General features: G+C 37.7%; 1 protein-coding gene across 6 annotated transcripts in view; it reads left to right on the top strand.

The window, feature by feature from the left end:
* The window catches only part of DNAH7 (dynein axonemal heavy chain 7), a 234954-nt gene extending 211508 nt beyond the window's left edge, over positions 1–23446 (top strand). For all 6 annotated transcript variants that reach the window (XM_073218408.1, XM_073218412.1, XM_073218409.1 and 3 more), the window contains 7 exons: positions 4766–4951; positions 6457–6594; positions 10060–10290; positions 12612–12764; positions 14189–14366; positions 20737–20840; positions 23128–23446. In XM_073218408.1, the coding sequence (XP_073074509.1) occupies positions 4766–4951; positions 6457–6594; positions 10060–10290; positions 12612–12764; positions 14189–14366; positions 20737–20840; positions 23128–23334 (1197 nt within the window). In that variant the 3' untranslated portion in view covers positions 23335–23446. The remainder of the gene's footprint in view (positions 1–4765; positions 4952–6456; positions 6595–10059; positions 10291–12611; positions 12765–14188; positions 14367–20736; positions 20841–23127) is intronic.
* Positions 23447–23520: the final 74 nt, after the last annotated feature.

The following is a 23520-nucleotide window of genomic DNA, read 5'->3' as shown; positions in this document are numbered from 1 at the left end:
ACCTACTGTCCTCCACTCCCTGCTCTATCTCATGCCGTGCACAGTAGTTCCCCAGTTACTCTTTCCATGGTTTCAGTTACCCACAGTCAACTGTGGTCCAGAAACAGCTGATCCTCCTTTGGCCAGTCCTCAGAAGGTCACTAGTAGCCCAATGCCAAAGCCTACTGCATTTCATCACTTAGACATCTTATTATCTCACATCATCACAAGAAGTGTGAATCTGGTACCATAAGATATTTTGAGAGAGATGGTGTTCACATAACTTATACTCTAGTGTTTATTATTGTTAGTCTCTTATTGTGTCCAGTTTATAGATTGAACTCTATAATAGGTATGTTTGTAAAGGAAAATATATAGTGTGTATATAGTTTAGTACTGTCTGCAATTTCAGGCATCTACTGGGGTCCTGGAATGTAGTACCCCCCAGGGAAGGGGACTGCTGGGTGGCGTCACCACCGCCTACTTGCTCTTCTCATAGCTCTTCTGCATCTCTGAGCCTTGGCATATATTTCCTTCTTTGAGTGCCGTTTCCTATGCTCAATCCTTGTCTACTTTTGGGAGCCTTTCTTGAATAACCAACTCAGACTCAGAAGCCAAGTTGGCCCTCCCCTCCCCCCCACTTTGGCGTATTTCTACATGCCACTGGCTGATAGTCACTCTGTCCAGGATTGTATTGAGAATCCTTATCAACATGGGTGAACACATGTGAGAACAGGAGATAATTACAGAATTTTTGGTTTTCTGTGGCCTACTAGCCCATCATCTCTGTTACGCTTTTCCTAACGAACTCTAGCTAGTGGGCAGAAACATGGATGCAAGGCGCCATTTTGCTCTGATAGCCTTAAGGGAGCTGGTGATACATGTAGGTCACTGGGAACTACAAACTTGTTCAGAAGGAGAGCACATTTTGTCAGATAATGAGCCACTCTATTATGGTGACTTCGATTTGTTTATTCTTGTATCCCTAGCACCTAAAACAGTAGATGTCGTAGTTAGCTCAGTAAGTGTCTGTTCAATGAATAAATCATGTTGGAAGATCCAGCTCCCAATAACAAGAATGGCAGCACTACTCTGTGTAGAAATTTGGCACAGTCATTGCAATATTTAAAGTAAGTAGGAAATAAGAAGTGTTCAATAAATGATGACATGATAATTGGTTATTTGCTTTTAGGAAAAAATTAGATTATTCATACTGTATAATTCTCACTGAATTTTAAAAATCAGAAATAGAAAATAAATAAAAATAGTAAATAGGAAAAACTAAACTGAAAGAAAAAAATGCAAATACATACATATATAATCTAATTGACAGATGGACAATTGCTTTGTTTTTCTGGTTTTGGTACCAGAGTGTGTGTGTGTGTGTGTGTGTGTTGTGTGTGTGTGTGTAAGAAAGGCTCATCCCTGACTCTTTCCCAAAGCAACCAGTTTCACAGCTTAGGGAAAGCCTGTCCAGTTTTCCTATGCACATATAGGTACACACAAACATATGTACAATATACACACAACTTTTTCCAGAAACATAACTATGTTTGCATATTTATTTTCTCCTTGCTTTTTTTCTGTATGTTGTGGACAACTTCCAAAGTAGGTACAGATCTTTGTGTTAATAGCTGCTTGCACAGTATTTCCCCTTTGTTGACCATTAGGATTTTATTTCCTTTTTTATTTTGTGCTAATAAACATTGTTCAAGTGAAACAACTTTATATATAACTGTGCACTTGCTGCTAACTTCAAGCTCTGCTTCCCTCTGCACTCTTTCCCTGGCCATGGTCTCAACTCTCTTATAACAATGGAGCAGGGTAGTGGTCTCAGCAAAAAGCAGCTGCTATTTCTGTGATCCCAGCCAATGCACGTGGGCCCCTGGGAGAACACATTCCCCAATTCCATCGGTCTTAGTTGTGAGCAAGCTGCTGAGAGACATGTGTCACCCGTCAGCTCTCTGGAGCATGTTGGCAGGTTTAACTCTTTATGCATAAATCAAATGCTTCCCCCTCCAGATCTCATCTTACATCTGCATCACAAAGCCCTCCTACGGGCCAGCTCATGCATGTATTGCTCTACCTCATATTCAACCTGTTTCATTTGTGCTGTGTTTTCTTAATTTATTTTACTTTTATGGGGTGGGGACCTGTCAACAGGCAGTGCATGCCTCTGATCAAACACCCCTCACATTGTGCAGCTGGAAGAACATAAACATGCTGGAGTTCTTCCTGAATCTGTTTTCTTCTCCACAATGTCTTGGTCACTGATGTATGTCCTCCTAAATTCACTACCTTCAGTTCCAGTTCCACCAAGTAACGAGTCCCATAATTTCCAGCCCCTAATTCAATAAATTTCCTCCCTTTAATCATTACTCTCTTTTCTCCTAGTGCTATTGAAGAGATTCCTCAAAGTAGGATCATGGCAATGTAGGATATATCCACTTTAACTTTTAACAGATAACTGTCTGAAGGGCATATAGCAAAAAATGATGAAAAAATCCTAAAGTAAAAGATAGCCATATTTCATTAGAAAATATTTTTAAATATCGCTATACTGAAATAGTGACAAGGCAAAAATTCTGAAATGTCATAAATTAAGTGACATTAAGAGCGAAAGAATGAGGGAAAGAGACAAGGGAAGGTCATAGGTTAATAGCCTCAGTCTGCAGCTAACCAGAACCTCATGTTCCCGGATGAAGTCATTTCAACAATCCTTTAGAAGGTCGCCAGAATCACCACGTCCCTCTTGTGTGTGACCACTGTCTGACCATCATCCACAACCCCTCCATGAGCTTTCTCTCTAGACTAACCACCTATCGAAGGACTTCCCCTACACCCTCTTTGGGTAGGCCGCCTTTCTTATCTTTACCAGTGTGAATATAAAGAATTTTCTTTCCTCAAGAACTTTCCTAAATGTGCCCTATTTCTTGAGTCTGGTGGACAAGTTGTTTCTGTTTCCTGGCCTTGCTGCTGGTTAGGCAGAAACTTTCTATCCTAGGATCCAGTCCATCTCTGGCCAGCATCTGTAAAGGCTCAGTAAGCCCTTTTATTTCAGAGGTCTCTCAGTCTCTAGAGTTTTTCATTTATCCTTACCTTAAACAATTAAACATAATTACAAGACAAATGAAATTTGGCAAAACTATTAAAAATTTCTGACAAACTGATTCCATATCTTTATAAAGAGCTTTTAATAAGGAAAAAAAAAGATAATTCAAATGAGAAAAAAATTAAAGAAAGAGTAGATGATTTAACAAAGAAATACAAATGCTGAATAAATACTTTTAAAATGTTATCAAAAATAAACCATAGTCACCATGCTGTACATTACATAGCTTAATAATATAGTGCATATTTGAAAGTAGCTAAGAGAATAGATCTAGACACTTCCCATCTAGTGTCTACAATTCTACAATTGCCACAGCCTTTCAGAAAAGCAGACACTTCCCATCATAAGAAAAAGAATTTTATATCTATGTATGGTGACAGAAGTTAAATAAACATGATTACTGTGGTAATCATTTCACAATACATACAAGTATCAAATCGTTAAGTTGTACACCTGAAACTAGCCATGTTACATGTCAGTTTTATCTCAATAAAAATAAAATAGCAAAGTTAAACATGAAAAACAATTTTATTTTATTTTCATTTTTTTCCCAAGTGATAATGATCAGTTTTGTTGAGAGCAGAGAAACACAGAATTTCTACATTGCCAGTGGGTGTGTAAGTATTTATGCTTAGGATAAAAGAAATTGCAGTATGAAAAACAATACTTTTGCATTTGTAAACATTTAAACATTTTGTGTACAAGAAAATATAATAAAGAAAACAGGAAAAGATATTTTCACAAATTTGATAAAGGTCCACTTATAAAACAGCTTATGCAAATAAGGTAAAACTACTAAAACTAATTGAAGACAATGGATAGAAGGCTAGTTCGCAGAATAAATGTTATTAAACATGAAAAAATTATGAACTTTACTAGTAGTCTAGAAAATGCAAATTAATACAATATTACTTACCTTTGGGCAATCAGATTAGCAAAGAGTTTAAAACTGATTTCTACAATTGCCACAGCCTTTCAGAAAAGCAGATTGGTGACATTGATTAATTGCTTTTTATAAAACTCCTTCCCTTTGACATAATTGCTTTTTAGGATTCTGAAGGATCATTAGAAAATTTAAGAAAGGTATATTAATGGAACATAATCTAACTGAGTAGAAAATTAGTAGCAACTGAAATATTCAACTTTAGAAAACAGGTATTAAAACAATATTTTCAAAGAGTATTTCATGATATGGTAAAATATATATCATGAGATTTAGTGAAAATCATATGTGAAATTGATATATGCAATGTGATTCCAATTGTCAGAATATATGGGAATATAAAAAGGTAGTAAAGGAAATTAACACAGATTATCTCTGAATTATATTGGGTTTGTTTTAAATGTCACTCAGCAGTGCAAGGTTTGTAAGGATGGGATTATGGTCTAAATTATTTTGTGTCTAGCACATGGAAGGTGGTCTGTTAATGCTGGTTGAATAGTGAGTTTACAAGTTAATAGATGAATTCCATTCTCGGCATTGACTGAATAGAAATGACAAATCACAAAAGGAGAGAAAGACCCTGGGGAAACTTACAACTATTAGCAGGGAAGTATCTGAAGGGAAATTGTATTTTTGCAAGCTGTTTAATAATATGAGCAAACAAGAAACATGATTCTGTATAACGTGCTACTGATAACGCTAGACTGAGTGACTCGAACTTGCAATTATAGGAACTGCCTTATGACGCCCTGAGATACATGACCGGTGAATGCAATTACGGAGGCAGGGTGACAGACGACTGGGACCGGCGCACACTGCGCAGTATCTTAAACAAATTCTTCAACACAGAATTAGTTGAAAATCCAGACTATAAATTCGACACAAGTGGCATCTATTTTGTCCCTCCTTCTGGTGATGTAAGTATGCCCTTCCAGAAAACTAGAAGCAGTGAAACATGAAACTTCTTTGAAATAGAAAATGATCTTTCGAGAGGCCTCATCTTTCCGTTAACCATTCTGTGGGCTTTCTTCAGTCGCACCAGGACGGAGCAAACCCCGTGCGTACGTGGGGGGAGTGGTTTCCTGCTCACTGTGATGTGAGGAATATCAGGAACTTCCTTCGCCCAAGAATAGCTTCCTCAGTGTCATGAAATACTAATATCATGCATCCAGTCCTTTGGGTAGAAGGATATTGTTGCCAATTAAAATGGAAATACACATGAGAGGGATTACAAAATACTATTAACAATAATAGTTAATATTTAGATCATGTTTATTCACAAAGCAGTTACTTGTAATTATCTCACTGGAACATAACATTAACACTGGCAAAACTATTCTGTCCCTTTATAGAAGAGAAAGCAAGTTCATTAAAGTTGAATGGCTTGCCTAAGGCTACACAGGTAGAAAGGGGCCCAGAGCCACAGAACCACCTGCTGCATGAGGCCAGCATTCCCTTCTGCTGTTTTCTCCAGTCCTGTCTGGTGGAAAATGTGGTATCTGCCTTCAGATGATCACATAATAGACTTCAGGGACTGACAGGACAGTCAAATTGGTTCTCATTTTATTCCCAGAAGTCAAAAAGCACATGTGGAAAGTTGAACACACAGCCACATGCAATAGAGGCACATACCATACCCTCATCTTCTGCTCGGATTAATGGCTAGCTGAGAACAGGTGGCGAGAAAAACCGTCCCAAAGCTGAGGTCACTGATGGGGTGGAACAAATCAACATGGGGAGTAGCAAGATCTCCAGTGATCAACTGTCAAACAAGAAAAAAGCCAGATGAAGTCAGGTATATGTAAACACAGACCACACAGAAAAACCACCAATGACTGATCCTCTCCGGCCACCATTTATGTATATGGGTGTTTGTATATGATCATATGAGGACCAAGAAAGATATGGAATCATGATAAAAGTCCATGTCAATTAAATATAAATGTGTATGCATAAGCACAAGAAATACCATGTTAATGGTAGTTATCTCAAGATAATAGAATTTCAGATAATTTTTTTTCTTTTCTGATTGGATTTATCACAATAGGAACAAACAGAAATCAGAGTGAAACTGGGAAAAAAAATTATTGTTACTGCGATAAATTAAGAATAGTCATCAGCAAACATAGCACAGAAGATTTCTCCAGAAGAAATTTGTAAATGAAGTGGCCAGGACATTCCTCTCTTCATTTAAAAATCCATCCCAACTGAACGGTGTTCTTTTTCTAAATGTGTCCATATCTTTAAAAAAAAAAAAAACAAAAGAAAACTTTGGTCCAGATAGAACGAAAATGAAAACATTCAGGGTCCAGTCTCAAAGGCTCATTCACTTAGTATCTAGAGTATGGAAAATGATCTCTTTTCAGTGAGAAAGTTCTACCGGATAATTGACTTCTGACCTGCTTGTTATTCGTCTTTGCAGCACAAAAGCTACATCGAATATACAAAGACTCTGCCCCTGACGCCAGCACCGGAAATCTTTGGCATGAATGCCAATGCAGATATCACTAAGGATCAGTCGGAAACGCAACTGCTGTTTGATAATATTCTTCTCACACAGGTGTGTGATGTGCCCAGGAACTGGCTTCTGGGGGTGGAACGGATGCCCCAGGCAGCATGTGCCCCCACAGTAGAGGCCCATGTACACAATTCCATCTGTTAACATGCAGAACCATGTTAAGGAAAAGAAAAAAATCCATACTTTAAATATGTATTTAAACATAAAGTACATGAGCATATGAGGGTTTTCACTGGTGTCTTGATTTGGAAGGAATCTTGGATCATTCTGCTGCTAGGAGTTCCATTTTGCTTTTCTTGTGTAAAACATGCCCAAATACATCAGACATATATCCCTTTTTAATTCTTTTGAAGTGGAAGAAGAATTTCAAAAACACTTGGGAAGCAGTTTGATGCCAGAATCCATCTAGAATTTTGCCTCTTTATTTCCTAGTCTCTTAACTAAATCAACAGCAATTTTTTAAATGACTTAATCTTTTTCATATATCCCAGAATATTTAACCTAGTTTACATAGGAAGTTTCTCTCACATCTGCATTTTGTCAGATCACATAATATATAAAGAATACAATTGCAGTAGGAAGTATAAAACAAATTAAAAGGTTTAGAAGAAAAATACAGTTGATTCCGTGTAGACGCACACAGCTCCATTGGTAAGAGCATAAACACAGGGCCCGGCGGTGAGGAATTTCCTAAGGCATCAGAATTCAGCACGCCACGGGCACCAGTTAGTGTACTTGAATGAAAACTCTTTCATCTTGGTTGTCTATTAAGAGATCTTCTCTTGTATTCTTCTCCCTTTAGACGATATGCTCAGTTGTTTGTTTTTATCATTTTTGAAAGCAAATGAGTCCAAATGGCAAGGGTTCCCCTAGCAATTAAATGAAACTTTAATGTCATGGATGATTACACACCTTTCTACGGCAACTTATTTCTTATGAATGATTATTCAGTCAAGCAGATTATGCCACAAACTGAATTCTAGCTGATCTTTTTTATTTTTATGGAATCCCAGAGCAATGATAGTAATAGTTAATCCTCATCAGTGCTTACTGTCTGCTAGCACTGTTCATGTATAACTATATTTGCTATGGCAGTCCTATGAGGGAGGGGCTGATTATTCCCACTTTGCAGCTAGACAGCTGAGACCCAGAAGATTATGTGGTTTGCCCAAGGTCAGCTAGTACAACTTCAAGACAGGTCTCAAAGCCAAGCAGTCTGACTGCTGCTAGTTTGACTCCAGAATCCATTCTGAATTCTTATGCTATTCTTTCTAGATTCTAAAAATGAGAAAGGACCCGAAAGGCAGATAACCAGAGATGCTGTGAGACTGGGGAGAGGCTAAAAGAACCTAGATTAGGAGGATAAAATAATATGATATCATTGATGAAAGAGCCCATGGAACTCCTGGTCTGTTACTGGAAGACAGTATTTTCTAAGAAGGCAAAAAAGGATAAGGATTATTTTTTATCTTCATTTTCATGTTAATACCACTAAAATCAGTGATTGCCTGAACACAAAAGTATATGTACAGACATGAAAAAGGTCTTTAGGAACATTAGAAGTATGTACTACACAGTAGTCTGACAATAGGACACTTACAGTGTCTCTTGGCTTTATTTAAACTTGATGGGGTGTGCCACATTACAGAACACATAAAACAGTGGGCTCGTTCCAACAGAAAATGGCTCAGAACCAAACTAATAAGTGTAAATACACATGGGGTATCTTCTCAGTATGTAATTAAACAACCTCTTTCAATACCCTCAATCTCAGATTGGCAAGGACGATTATAGCAACGGGTCGGCAGGAGTTCAGTGGCTCTCCGTTGGATCCACCACTGCTCAGGACCAGAGAGACAGGAACCCTTGAGTCTGGAGAGCAAGTGAATGATGACCAGACTTAGATTATGTTTTTAACTAAATTATCTGTAAAAACTAGAGAGGGAAATACTAGAGTTGAGATGGTTACTGCCAAGCAATAGGAAAACTGTTTCAACTTAAAAATTATAAAGCTAGAAATGAAAATGTTAAATTCTGTGATGCCTCCTTGAAAATGAGTCCCACTTCTAATTGTTTAATTAAAGGAGAGTAACCCTTAGAAGATTCCAAGTGACATTTGTGAAAACCCTAAGGTGGTAAAAAGAAAAAAGCTTAAATTTAAACAATTACAGTAAGTTAACACCCTCTTGTTCTTAGTTCTCAGTATTAACTGGACATGACTTTAAAAACATAGCACCCCAATTATGTGATTTTGGTGTGTAAGAAATAGGCAAAGAGAATGTTTGTGTTAATAAAAAATTTTTCTTACATCTGAAACGTCTGGGATTTGTTTTTGTTTTGTTTCAGATTTTTTTGGTGCAGGCACAGCTCTTGTTAGAAAATAGGAATTTTTTAATGAGCTTATTGTATGCATGTCAAATACAAATAGAAATCAGCATATGATTTTTCAAATGCAATGAAAATAGATATTTTTACCAGTTTTGGCCAAAAATTCATTATCTTCTTCGTTCTTTATAATTTTATATATTTAGTTGTATACCCAGTACTTTGGGGTTGTAACAAAGAATTACTATACTGGCATATCCTTTTTTTACCAGTACATAATTAACACTTACCAACATTTAATTTTGTATTGTGCAACTTCACAGGATCTTATGGTGATATGTTGTAAGCAACATTAAAAATCTCATTAGAAACATGAAAAAGTAATATTTATAGAATAGTATAGAAACCAGTATTGAAACCAAGATATATAAAATAATCTGAAATAAGATTAAACATAATTTCCTAGGACTGGGAAAATATATGTTCATTTCTGTTCTAATTGTGTTTATTTTCTCTCAACACACACATCCAAAGTGAGTGTGTGTACACACACACACACACACACACACACACACTCATTTATTCTGAGGATTTAAAAGGTTTTTCCAGAAAATAGAGATTCATTTACACAGTGCCACTATAAACATAAAAAATAAAATTTGAAATGAAATTCTCCTTCGTTGCTTCCAGTGTGAATCACTTACGTCTGCCTTTTCTCCATAATTCTTCTAGCTGCTTAGAGGACATGAGCTTATTTTATTTGCCCTCCTGTTTCAAGGACAAAACTATCTCTCTGCTTTCAGCCTCCAGCAGGCACCAGAGGTATTAGCAAGCTTTCTCAAGGCAAAATCAGATTTCCTTCTAAGTTGGAATGCCCATCGCCACATGGCCATGTCACCAACATAAATATTTTTTCAGCCCCTCTCCACAGCTCTATTCTTCTCTCTCACCCAGGCAGCACAGCATTGCCTCTTGCCTCTGAACACTGTACATGCCCTCTTCCTCTCCCAAAACTCCACCCCCAGGCCTATTATTATCACGTCAGTAAATCTAGTGTAGAGAAGAATCATAGATAAAATGTAGTAGTAGTCATTCTTAAAAAATTTACCAAAGGAGTTTTCCTGTGCATCAATTCTTAGACCTTTATGAGGATTTCTGATTTCTGATTTGGATTCTTTACAGTCTCGTTCAGCAGAGGCTGGTGCAAAATCATCAGATGAAGTAGTAAATGATGTGGCTGGTGACATCTTGGGTAAACTGCCAAACAACTTTGACATTGAGGCTGCAATGAGGAGATATCCAACAACTTACACTCAGAGCATGAACACTGTGCTTGTTCAAGAGATGGGACGGTTCAATAAGTTGTTACAGACTATAAGAGAATCATGTGTCAACATTCAGAAAGCAGTCAAGGTAAGGGGAAAGACACCGAAGAAATATCACTGAAATAAATACATCATTCATTTACTCGGCAAATATTTTTGGGGCGCAGATTCTGTGCCAGCCCTGTCCTTGGTTCTGGGGATAGAAAAGAAATCCCTGCCCTTGAAGAGCATATAGAATTCTGGGGGTGACAGTTAATAAGTAGGTAAATAAGTATGTTAGATAGAAATAGTTTGTTAGTTTGGATACATGCTTAGAGGATACAAAGTGTCACAAGTAAGAAAAGCAAAGTGTCTGCTGTCATAACAGCTTACTTTTTAATAAGCTGGACTATTAAAAATGAACATGTAATTTTGGTAAGTAATAAGTTCTGTGGAAAAAAAGTAATGGATGAGGAGGTAAAGAATGTTGGGTGGGAAACTCACTTGTCTTGAATCAGGCCCCTCTGCGGTGCTGACCCCTGGGCAGCTGCCTGATGTGAGGGGCAGGCCAGGGCACGTTTGGGCGGAGGGAGTAGCCAGGGCCTCGGCCCGGTGCAGGGGCACACTCAGAGCATGAACAGTGGGGAAGGCTGGTGTGGCTAGCGGCGAGTGAGCAGGCAGGAAACAGCAGGAAGCGAGGGAGTCACAGGCTCATGATGGACTTGTTGGCCGTCGCTGGGATCTTGTTTTATTCTAAAGGGTAAAGGTGAGGGGGTCCTTCAGAGGTTTTAAGTGAAATGATCTATTTTAGACTTTTAAATGGTCACTCTGATCACTGCAGAAATATTGTAAGGGAGCAAGAAAGCAGGAAAAAAACAGTTACACGGCTGAAGTAGTCCAGCTGAGTTGGTTTTTACAGTAGCGCTGGATGTGGAGAAAAGTGGTGGTTACGAGTTATTACTGAAAAAGGAGTCTACAGGGTTGGCTGTAGTGTAACCCGGGTGGACTCTCTGGCCAAGAAGCATTCAGTATCACGTGTTTCTCCTTGCCCTGGTTCTTCTCTTGTCCTTCTGGCATTGAGCTAAGAGGGGAAAGAGGCCTCAGGGATCTCACCATCCAACAGACCTACATTCCCTTCATTCCTGATTTCAGGTTATCCTGACCTCCAGCTGAGCCTGGCATTCCCACTCCAGGTATTTCTTCATTTCATTTCTAGGTTTCATTCAAAGTAGGTGATGTGAAGTTTTGCAGGAGAGAAGACCTGTGTTTTTTTAAACCGGGTTTCAGTAATCTTTAGCACCATCCTCCTCTCCACACTTTCATCTAAGCCATCAATTCCAAATATTTTTCTACAATGTATATCTAGTTGATTCTTTGCTTTCCCCTTCCTACCTGCCCAAATCATGTTGTCATTGTTCTTTTCTCTATTTTTTCTGCGCTTTTGGGCTTATGCCTTTTAAGACTAAATCCCTTCACTGTTGTTTTAGCTGGTTTGGGGAAGGAAGCAAATGAAATGTGGTTGTGTAATCCATTATATTTACTCAAAAATTTCTTCATATGTTAGCTGGAATAATATTGTCAACTATATAAAAAGCAGAAATGATAGCAGCTGGCCCAATCACAAGATCAGATATGCAGGAATTTTCAAGGGCCTCAAAGTTTTAACCTCTGTACATCAGTGATTCCGAATGGGGCAAGATCAATTAGACTTCCCAATTGAAATCCAGGATCTTGTAACTTCTCAAAATATTTCACATCATTTTCTTAATTTTATGTTCATCACTATCCTTTCAGGACAGGACAGAGATATTAGTCATCCACTGGATAGACAAGTAAACCACGTTAAAGTTAGGCTGTGTATTAATCGCTAGTATGTACCCACATATTGATTATGATTTTCTAGGATGGGTGAAATGGGTGAAAGGGGTTCACAAGGTACAAAGTTTCAGTTATAAAATAAATCTTGGGGATGTAAGACACAGAATGGTGACTATAGTTAGTAATACCATATTGCATATTTGAAAGCTGCTGACAGATCTTAAAAGCCCTCATCACAAGAAAAACCAAAATTGTAATTATGTCTTGTGAAAGATATTAACTAGACATTGTGGTTATAATTTCACAATATTCACAAATATTGAATCATTATGCTGTACACCTGAAACAACTATATGTCAATTATGCCTCCATAAAAAAATTTTCCATTCAAATTTGATTACATTAAAATTATTTGTTTTTCTAAGGAAAACAAAGTCAAAGACCTCATGACTTGTGAGCAAAAGCAAATATCCTTACTTTCTCTTTTTTTACTATGTGACTCAACCTGAATAATAGCAATTGTAAACAAAGGATAATGATAAACAAAGAATTTAAGAGGGGGTTGTCCAAAATGTATACTATCATGTTAACCAAAGGTTAAATGTGTTTCAGGGGCTGGTAGTGATGTCTACAGATCTTGAAGAAGTGGTTAGCAGCATTCTGAATGTCAAAATTCCGGGAATGTGGATGGGTAAATCATACCCAAGCCTTAAACCACTTGGGAGCTATGTGAATGATTTCCTTGCAAGACTAAAATTCTTCCAGGTGAGTTTGTCTGGATGATAATATATTAAGTTTATGCAAATTTCATTTTCTCCCCCAGGATATCTAATATGATGAGTATCACTCCCTAGTTTTTCTGTACATCCCTGACACAAATGACCACTGCTCAATATTACAAATAATTTACATAACTGTTGCACTGAACTGTCAAAATACTAGTATTGGGAGTAGACTCTCTGAACATTTCTGTAGGAATAGCTGTCCATGTTCAGTGAAGTTAGACAATCAAGTCAATGACAGCTGAACAGAAAACAACTGGCTATGCTGATTTTTCCATTACATTTTTAGCATTAAAGTAGATCCTAGAGCAGAGCATCTACGAAAGCAAATCAAACTATTAGCAAGGAGCACGATTTCTTCCTTGTCAAGCACTCTCCAGGTCATGGAATCACTAGATTGCTGGTTCAGCCCAAGACAGTAATAAACCTCAATGGCTAATTGTCTTGGAAATGTTGAGTGGGCAGAAGCCTATCTCCTAATTATCTGGCGATACTGGTGTTTAAGTTATGTTCTTATTAACAATTATATTCATTAGAAGTATTGCTAAATTTCCTAGATACTGTACATAATGCATCAAAAGCTGCCTGTGCAGAAATTTCTGCAAGGATGAAATGATTAAACTTTCCTTATAATACAGGCCTTCTGTTGTGCTAGAGTTTGTACTAGAGAATTAAGATTGCTCTTGAAAGGTGAAGGCTCTACCTTGGGCCATAATCAGGAAAAGTTCTTCAGATTTCTTCTTCTGATTGACTATAACTTACCATTTAGTTGAAGTCAATATTCAACTAGTTTATTAAAATATATAATATGAGCAGAATATCCAAATATCTTGATATTTATAAAACTCTAAAGTTCTCTCTGTCCTGTTTCTTCTGGGAATTCCTTGTACAATATTGTACTTCCATATGTTGGATTTCATTGTAGTTTGGTAAAGTAGGGTGAAGTTCCAGAACATTCCACTGGGCAGTAATAACTAGAGAGGAAAGAGGGGAAAAAAGTGGAAAAACACTACTCTCTGACCAGACATTATGGGGATCTCTTCTTCTATTGAACTATATAACATGATATATTGTACAACCATGAATTAAATATTCACTGCTGTATGGAGCTTTTAGAAAGAAATCATTATACATGTATAAAACAGACATGTGTATCTGCATTCATGCACATTGTGACGCACAAGCTAGTCTGATAGATATGAAATTAAAGTCAGATCAAATACTGAATATGCTGCTTATTTTTAAAACATTGAGAGTATGGCTTTTTATTTCTCAAAGAAAGTGTTAGCTCATTTATTAGTTTACCTAAAAGATAATAGGAGTGTTTTGGGGACAATTTTATTAAGTAGTATTGTATTCAAAGTTGAAAAGCTCCGTTGAGACGACACTTGTGTCTTGTCACCACAGCGATGGTACGAGGTGGGCCCTCCTCCTGTCTTCTGGCTCTCTGGCTTTTTCTTCACACAAGCTTTCCTGACTGGTGCCCAGCAGAACTATGCCAGGAAATATACCATCCCCATTGATCTTCTTGGGTTTGACTATGAGGTGATGGAAGACAAAGAGTATAAACATGCCCCGGAAGATGGTAAGCACAGCAACCAAACGAGCTGGCTTATTTCCAAGCACTGAATGAAAACCTAACATTTTTGCTTACTTTTCTCAGCTGTTAAAAATATAATCATCATATGTAATTTACTCTCAAGTGGTTGAGAAAAAAATGCATGGATATATATAGAGTGAGCAAGAGACTGAAAAAGCAAGTGGGGATAAAATGAATTAGAAAAGAGTGTATGTCCTATGTACTCTTTTATTTTTGTAAAATTCTGTAAGTTTGGAATTTTTCTAATGAAAAGAAAGTAATCGTCAAATTAACAATACACGGGGTAATCAACTGTGACCTTATGGTGACTTGGCACATTTAAGAGACCAGGGCCCCTGGTCTCTCAAAGAGCTTACCTTTGCAGAGGCCTAAAATATGTATTATTTCCTGTTATATACAAAACTTAATAAAGCTAATAGCTAATAGGAGCATTTGTTTTGTGAATGAAAGATGTGAAAATATCTATCTTTATTTTCTTAATTGATTGTCTTTTCAATACTTAGTGGCTTCTCTAATGTTTTATTTCAGAGTTAGTGGATGGGGGCCACTATTTTAAACAAGTATTACTTTTAAAATGCTTCAGATTGATTCCTAATTTTACCAAAATTGTGGTGTCTTTAAATAAATGACATTAATCTCTAAAAGACCACTAATATGCTTTCACTTTGTGTCAAAGACAATTCTCCTTCCTTATTCATCACTGAATGATGAATCCACTGGCTCACTCTGATAGACACTGGGGATATTAACAGTGAACACTTTAACAGGATCTCTACCCTCAGCTAAATTACACTCTGGTGGGAGATACTAAAAGTAAATGTGTGGTCACAATAGTGCATGGTGATCACATTACCATTCCAAATGATTTTACTTTACATTGGTGTCAGATCTCAAAGGGTTTGTAACACTATGACACAATTCTATTTCTTTCCAGGCAAGTTGCTTTCCCACCCTCCAAACAAAACCTTATGCCTTCTTTGTCCTCCCCTCTGCACCCATATCTCACCTCATCCTTCACTGAAAAAATAAGAAGCCATCAGCATAGAGCTTTTAGGACTGTGAGACCCATAAATCTGTCGGCTTCCATGGCTCTCATAGTCCAAATCCTCTGGGTAGTTCAGATCCTAATTTTTTCCACCTCCCAAGGGTGTTTTGCTCCAACTATGGCCTCTTTTTCTAGAATCAACAGAATCTCTCTCACTACTGGACAATTCCTTTCAGCATTCGACAAACTCTAAAATCTCTCCTTTTAAAACAAATCAACAAATAATTCCAATTGTCTTAATAGCTACATCCCCTCAGCTACTGTCCCACATTTCTGCTCCCTTTATAGTAAATTTCTCAAAAAACATTGTCTTTACATGCCATCTCCAGTTTCTTGCTTCCTATTTCCTGTCTACCTTTCACCCTGTTCAATTAACTGAAGTTATTTTTTTCAGAGTTACTAATAACTTCCATGTTGACAAATTCCATGAATTCTCTTGTCCTTATCTTAACCTCTTAGCAGTTTGAACCAGTTGACAACTCCCTCTTCCTAGAGACATTCTTCTCCCTTCGTTTCCAAGGCAGCACCCTCTCTTCTCCTTTTCTTACTGGACACATTCGTGTTTCTTTGCTAGCTTTTCCTTCTCTAAATGTTGAAGTTCCAAGGACTTCAGTCCTGGAACTACTTCCCTTTTCTAACTGCATCCTCTCCCCAAGTGACCTTATACTTTCTTGTGTCTTTAAATATGATCTACTGACTGGTATCTTCCAAATTTAAATGGCCGGTCTAGATCTTCCTATGAGATCTAGACCTCAATATCCAGCCGCCTACCTGACATCTCCACTTTGGTGTCTCCTGGATATGTAAAACTTACAATGACTTCAATAAATGGCACCACCGTCCAGCCAAAAACCCATGAATTCTCCTTCATTCTTCTGCCCCCTCACGTACTCACAACCAATGCAGTCCCTTGTCTGCAATCCTACTGCCACCACCATTTTATCTTCTGTTCTAGCCTTTTATCATATCTCCCTGCTAGTGTTGTTACACTCTTATAATCCTTTATTTATACAGAAGCCACAGAAATTTTGTTCAAATGTAAACAGAACATGTCACCACTAAGCCCCCACTGAAAATTTGGACAACTAATTAAGTTAATAATGGCATTTCCTCCTTTACAGTTAGAATAAAATCTCGACCCCTTGTGACTGGGAGTCCAGGCATGTTCTAGTCACTGCCTACCTGCAGGAGCTCAGCATGGCCACACGCAGGTCTCACTGACCTTCTGACAGTCCCTGGAACACCTCAAGCTCTTCTCTCTTTGGGATCTTTGTACATGTTATTCCGAAACTTAGCATGGTGGGTGCATGTGACCGTCAGGTCTTAGCTTATAGCTCAGCAGAAAGAACCTCCTGAACAGACTCTCTTGAAGCCCCCGCTACACCTTGTCATCCAACTCTGCTTATTAACATCAAAACATTAGTCACACTGTGTAATTGTTTCCTTCTTTATTGTCTCTTTCCTCAATTCTATAAAAATGCCAAGAGGCCGGTGGTCTTGTTTGACCCTATGATCCTTTATTCTTCAGTGCCATTCAGAATGTCTGGTGCAAAATAGTCGCCCAAATGCTGCTGTAGAAATTCTCAAAATCATGCCGCTTGAACCACTACAAATTCATGGAATCTAACCTAAACTTTCAAGCTATTGTTTATTGCAATCTTCTTTAATACTTAATTTAGTTTTATTGCAGACACACATTTAAGAACAATAGATGCAAGGGGAAAAAGATCATTGGAACAAATATTTTATGACTAACCATTTTCCCCCCAGCCATAGATGCTTAACCCATCATTAATCTGGCCATTTGTTCAGAATACTTTTATTCCTAACATAATCAAAATGTGTATATTGCTGCATGCCTGAAGGGTGTTTAACAACCTTCTACTAAGTTGCTTATTGCTTCCTTAATTATACAGGCCTAGAAAACATATCCTTTTCTGTACAGCTTGCTGTATGACATGCTATAAAAGATACCAGTAAGTGGAAGTTTGAGTTCATACTTCCATACCACCTTCATAAAAGTCAAAATATAGATAAATTAGCAACATACTAAAAAAGATAAAATTTGGTTCAACTAAGTATTCAGCAAGAAGGGAAAGAGGTGTTCAATTTGTATAAGGGCAAATCAAAGGAAGGGCATGGAGTTGCTCAGTGCCATTACTGGGTTCCAGAAACTGCTCAGCCCTTTACATTTCTCACAATAATCATGAGGCAGATACTGTTAGTATCCCCATTACACAGAAGTGGACCCCAGAAATGGGCAGAGCTGAGAGTCAAACCCCAGGCCATCTGGCTCTGATGCTTAGCCTGCTGTGTTCCCTATGGCCTCTGAGTATTTTGGCAGAAGTTTGAAAACATCATCATATTTCTCAAGGAAAGTTTTTGTGTGGAAGCTATGACTGATTAAATATTTAATTCAGATATAAGAAATCTGTTTTCTAAATTTTCCTCATTATGATAAAAGGCAAAAGATGGCATTTGAAGTCTGGGTGGTACTGGTGATGGCCCTCAGAGTCATGTTTTGAACTCAGCTAAAAGAGTTTATAAAAGCATTGCCTAAAGTTTACAAAGTAGCTAATATCTAAGATCAAAGTATTGAATTGCCAATCATTAATCACTAAACTCAGACATTGTACAAGGTATTTGGTATTTTTCACAATGATTTACCAATTTAATCCACAATTTGCTCTTATTAAAGATCCAAGTTTATTAAAATCCAAACTTGTTGAAAACAGCAGAACAGTATAAAGCACAATTTATTTAAAGATCAATAAAGATCATTTAATGTCACTGTTAGTTTCATGTAGTTAGGAGTAGCCATCAGTTACATAAACCATTTACTGAATACCAAAGTGTCAGCCTGTATTTCATTAATAATAGCTAACATTCACTAAATCATTATCTTATACACACACATTTTCACAAATAAACACAGGTATCCACAATGTAGCCTAGTTACCAGAAAGAAAATGAGATTCCATGAGATGACTCGGCACAATGGCCTTTTCTCAAGCAACAACTTTCTCTTGGGACCCTCTTGGGAGGAACACAGATCCCACCCCAGAAGACCTTGGGCTAGAGCCACAGTTTCTTTCCATATCACCTTGGCCACTCCCTCAGTCTATCTCCTTTATACACCCTTCAGTATGTGCCTGTTCCTGGGTTCTGAGGCTCATGAGAAGTCAGCCTTATTTACCTATGATGAAATTAAACATCATGAAAAAGGTCACTCAAAGTGACTTAAGTTGGCCACAAATGCCATTGTGAATCTACCTAGACTTGGCATCATACATTCTGGATGTATTCGCCTAAGATCCCTCTTACTTGAACTATTGGGTACCACAGGGTGACCCAGGGTCATCAACGGGGACCCTGCACAGCAAGAGGGGAGACAGGGCGTAGTGAACGCGAGGGGGCTGGAGTTGCTCAGCTGGCAGCTGTGTGCTGACCACATCTCAAGTTTGGAAAAAGGTGTGACTCAGAGTGAGAGTGGCTATGCGCCAGGACCCTGTTAAGATCTACCTGTCATTAGGTATCTTGTGTTTTCCTTAAAGCACTAATGACAATGAGAAATCAATTTAAATATCCCCTTCACATTTCTCATAGAATTGTTGGGTTGGAGGCAATGTTTTTCCCTATTGTCACTTTTCTTAGGCATTGAGATGAGCTCTTCTGTTTACTCACTGATGTTATCTTTCTTTCCCAAGCGAGGAATAGATAATCTAATCGGTTACTGCCAGAGATTTACTGGGCTATGCTCACAAATCAGCAGGGCTAGCATATTAAACAGCTGTCTGGGATCTGTGTGTAAGGCCTCCTCTGCTTGAGACTGGCCTGAGGCCTTAGATCTGGCCAGAGAGGTTCACAAGTAGGATGTGCTTGCAGGCCTACCTCTCTCTCAAGTCCACACCCAGGTTGTCCCAGGTATAAGGTGCATTTTGCAATCTCAATTACAATGTAAGTTGGTCATGGGGATGGTAGTACAGCATGGAGAATATAGCCAATGATTCTGTAACATCTTCCTATGTTATAGACAGTAACTGCACTAATTCAGGTGAGGATTTAATAATGTGTGTAACTGTTGAACCACTCTGTTGTCTACTTGAAACCAATATACTATTGTGTATCAACTATACAATTTTAAAAAAAAGCTGCATTTTGCAACTCAGCTTTGCCTTGGTACTGCTTGCAAAGTTATTGGACAAGAGCTTTGCCAGTTAATAAAACAGACACTTTATTATAACTATTGTTCCCATAGTTAGAACCTAGAGAGGAGAAAGGGTTAAGTCTTCTCCCCAGCACCATCACTGGACTATCCACATGTAGTTTTTTAGGTTTAATTAAAATAAAATTCAAAGTTCAGTCCCATGGTCACCCTAGCCATGTTTCAGGTACTTAATAGCCAGTAGCTACCATATTGTAAAGTATAGACATATATAAATTTCCATCATTGCAAAAAGTCCTACTGGAGAGCACCACCCAAGTGGACTTTTATATACTAATTTACAAAGTGCTTTCACCAAGTTAGCTGATTCGATTCCAGCAAATCTACAAGGTAAATAAAATAGGCATTATTCATTCACAAATGTTTTTCAGGTGACAAGTCTTAAGTTAAATAAATTGCTCAATGTCAAGCAGCAAATCAGGGCTGAAAACCTTGGGCCAAGGTCCTCATTGCTTCCCTTCTGTGCAGCACGTGTAGTGAGTGTTTTCACATGCAGACACCTGTACCAATTCTTTGCACAAGTGGATAGCAAGAGAGCTGATCTGGGTTTTATTTCCTAATTGGTGTTTGTCAGCTGTTTGACATTCATTCTAGATAGCGCTCCTCACATGTTCTCTTATAGGACGAAGAACGAGAATAAATTCTGAAAGGTGAGGTGAAATTTAACTCTCACATTGGAGATATGCTGACAGTATTGTGCTCACTTGCTGCCTGGAAGCCAGTGGATCCCTACAGTGACATTAAGAACGTCTTTTGCAGATTTTATGGTCTCTTGACTACATTACAATTAAAAATATAAATCTAATAATGTTCACCTAACCTGAGGACTTCTCATAGACTACTTAAATTCCTTTTCTCTTCCCACATCTAATTTTACTATAGAATTAATTGACTAGGAAAGCATCCATATTCTTGGAATATGGTTGTTAAAGCACTCAGGATGGACATTGCTTTTGTTTTAGAAAAAGGTTTAGGCTGCTGATCTAGGATCACCTGCATGGTATTCGCCTGTGGGAATTTCAGATTCGGAACTCAATATGCATATATAAAGTGCTGCTGTATTAACCTGCCTCTTTTATATTTAGGTGTTTTCATTCATGGATTATTTCTGGATGGAGCTTCCTGGAATAGAAAGATCAAGAAACTTGCAGAATCACATCCCAAAATTCTTTATGATACAGTGCCTGTGGTTAGTATATTCTAATAACATATATATATATATGTATGTATATGTACATGAGTGGCTATTTACACAGACACACACATACGATCAATTCTTGTTATTCACGGCAATTCTCTTTTATGAAGTTGCTGCCAAGACTGAATTAATTAGTGAATACTGAGCTATTGCTCCTAGAGAAATACAAAGTTTCTGATCATCTGCTTACATTTTTGTTAACTGCATAAATTTGCTTTGTGTTTAGAGATAACTTAATATACATTGTTGATTCATTAACACTGAACTAATGGAGAACAGCACCATTAGCTCTTGCCTGAGTGAAGCTTATATTTACTTTCCCCAGAAGGAACATTGCAGCCTTCTTGCATTTAGGAACACTAACTAGACAGCACCTCAGCCCTATACCTGGAGGGCATTTTAAGTAGTAAAGTCAACACCCAAAAAAATGCAAAAAACTTGGGGGTGGCACTAAATAAATGGCCAAAAGGCTACTTGTTTACAGTTATGTGAGCTGAAAGGAAGGCAGTGTGTCACCCGACTCAGCCTCAGCTGGGGACACACTTGTCTGGTGACTCTCACAGCAGCTCTGAGCATGCCTGTGATCGACCACAAAAACAGAGTATTGACTTGGAGATTATGAATAAATATTACCAATAGGCAAATTTGCAAATGCAGAATCCAAGAATGAGGGCTGACAGTATACATGTATCCACATATATATTATTACATATTTAATATGTTGCTTTTCTTACATATCCCTTAATCCAATAATGTGAAAGTTGCATACTAAAGGTATTATGAAAACCATCCACATGAAAAGTTTCTCCTAGGCACCTATCTTCAGCATGGGCAGACTAAGCTACGTACTGTTTCCATCAGTTACTGTCTCATGAGAAAATGGCTAGATAGATTTTCATACAATTTGAAGGGTCAGTCTGGGATGGTGTGATAAAAGACAGGCTGTAGATTGATATGAACTTTTGGTGGTACACTGGGAGCAGCTCAAAGACAAGCAAAAGCCCTTCAGAGGAGCTCTAACAGTGAGGGACCAGCTGACAGCCAACTGCAAGAACCCTAACCATATGCTTTAGTATGCAACTTTCACATTATTGGATTAAGGTATATGTAAGAAAAGCAACATATTAAATATGTAATGCTAAGATACTGTGGACAGAGAAAGTTTCAAATATCAGATCCAAAGTAGAGTATCACAAGGGCGAAAGCTTGCAATTTCAGTTGTGATTAAATATTTTTTCTTTCACAAGGAAACTCTTAAGTAGTTCTGCAGTGAAGAGCAGAAGGAATTTTTAAGCAGATGATTCTCCTGAATAAGGATGTCACTTATAAAGTTCTTATGAAATACACTGAACTTGAGTGTTGGGTGTCCTTATATTTAACTAATCTGAAAACTGTCTTATGGGTCTCCCTTATAATAATCTGAATTCCACAATTAAGTGGGAGAAGGAGAGACTAGCATCACTATTAGTTCCTTTATATAATTTTTGTTTTGATTTTTGAGAAACAAGATGGTTCTGATTGTTCTGTGAAGCCATATCACCTCAAGTATTGCTATTATTATTATTGGAAAAAGGAATTTAATTAAATCAAGTAGATTTTAAACAAAACATTATTTGATCCTTATGGTCATAGTTTGTTCTTTAATCTGATGTTCAGAGATCGACTTGCCCCAAAATCTTATTTTTGAGATTAGTGAGGTTCATCAATACTTAACAGTCTAGGAACTTGGCTAATGACTCTCTAAATAATGTGGGTATATTGCAAAGGAATGCAACTAAGTTTTAAACAAATAGCTCTCTATATATGGCCCCCCTTTAAAACAGTCACCTAAAATGGGGAGGTGATCTAGTTCTACAATCACTAATAAATCTTTTCCAAATTTTTTGGGATTGGCCTTAATAAGGCAACATAACTTTTACTATCAGTGGTGCCAGTTCTCTCCTTTGAAGGGATATCCGGCATTTTTGGTGTCGTAAACACCAAGTCATCACCAGGTAAGTATGGTGGAGAAGTGATGACTAAATGGGGAATATGCTTTTTGACAGAGTGGATGAAAATGACTATTTTTTCTCATTTAGTTTTTTCAACTGGTTATGAAGATACTTCTAAGAGTACTAAATAAAATGTTTTTAGCAATAGCAGCACTGCTGACAATAATAAAAACCTATTTGGGCCACAGACATTGGCAGATGTAACTAACACTATCATACTAGATTCAAATATATGTAAATATAACAGCCTTGACTTGAAGAGGTAAGTTTTATTCACTTTCTTCCAGATGTGGCTGAAGCCCTGTAAAAGGGCAGATATACCAGAGCGACCAAGTTACATTGCTCCATTGTATAAGACAAGCGAGCGGAGAGGAACCTTATCCACCACCGGCCACTCCACGAATTTTGTGATTGCCGTGGCTCTTCCGTCTGACGAACCCAAGGAGCACTGGATCGGGCGAGGTGTAGCATTATTATGTCAACTTAATTCATAAACAGAAGATGTCATTCCCCTATTCCTGATGGTGGAGAGAAAATATAGTTCATTTTTTAAACAATTTATTTGGCTTAAATCAGTTTGACTAAAGCTATACTTAATTATAAATGTATTTTGTGCAAATGCAGTCTATATTTAAAATGATCCATATTTCAGAGTAAGGAAAGGTTCTGAAGAACTAAGG

The sequence above is a fragment of the Manis javanica genome, chromosome 12 (assembly GCF_040802235.1).
Source record: "Manis javanica isolate MJ-LG chromosome 12, MJ_LKY, whole genome shotgun sequence".
Taxonomy (NCBI): domain Eukaryota; kingdom Metazoa; phylum Chordata; class Mammalia; order Pholidota; family Manidae; genus Manis; species Manis javanica.
Note: the sequence above shows the minus strand (reverse complement) of the source record. Positions and strands in the feature narration are given on the sequence as shown.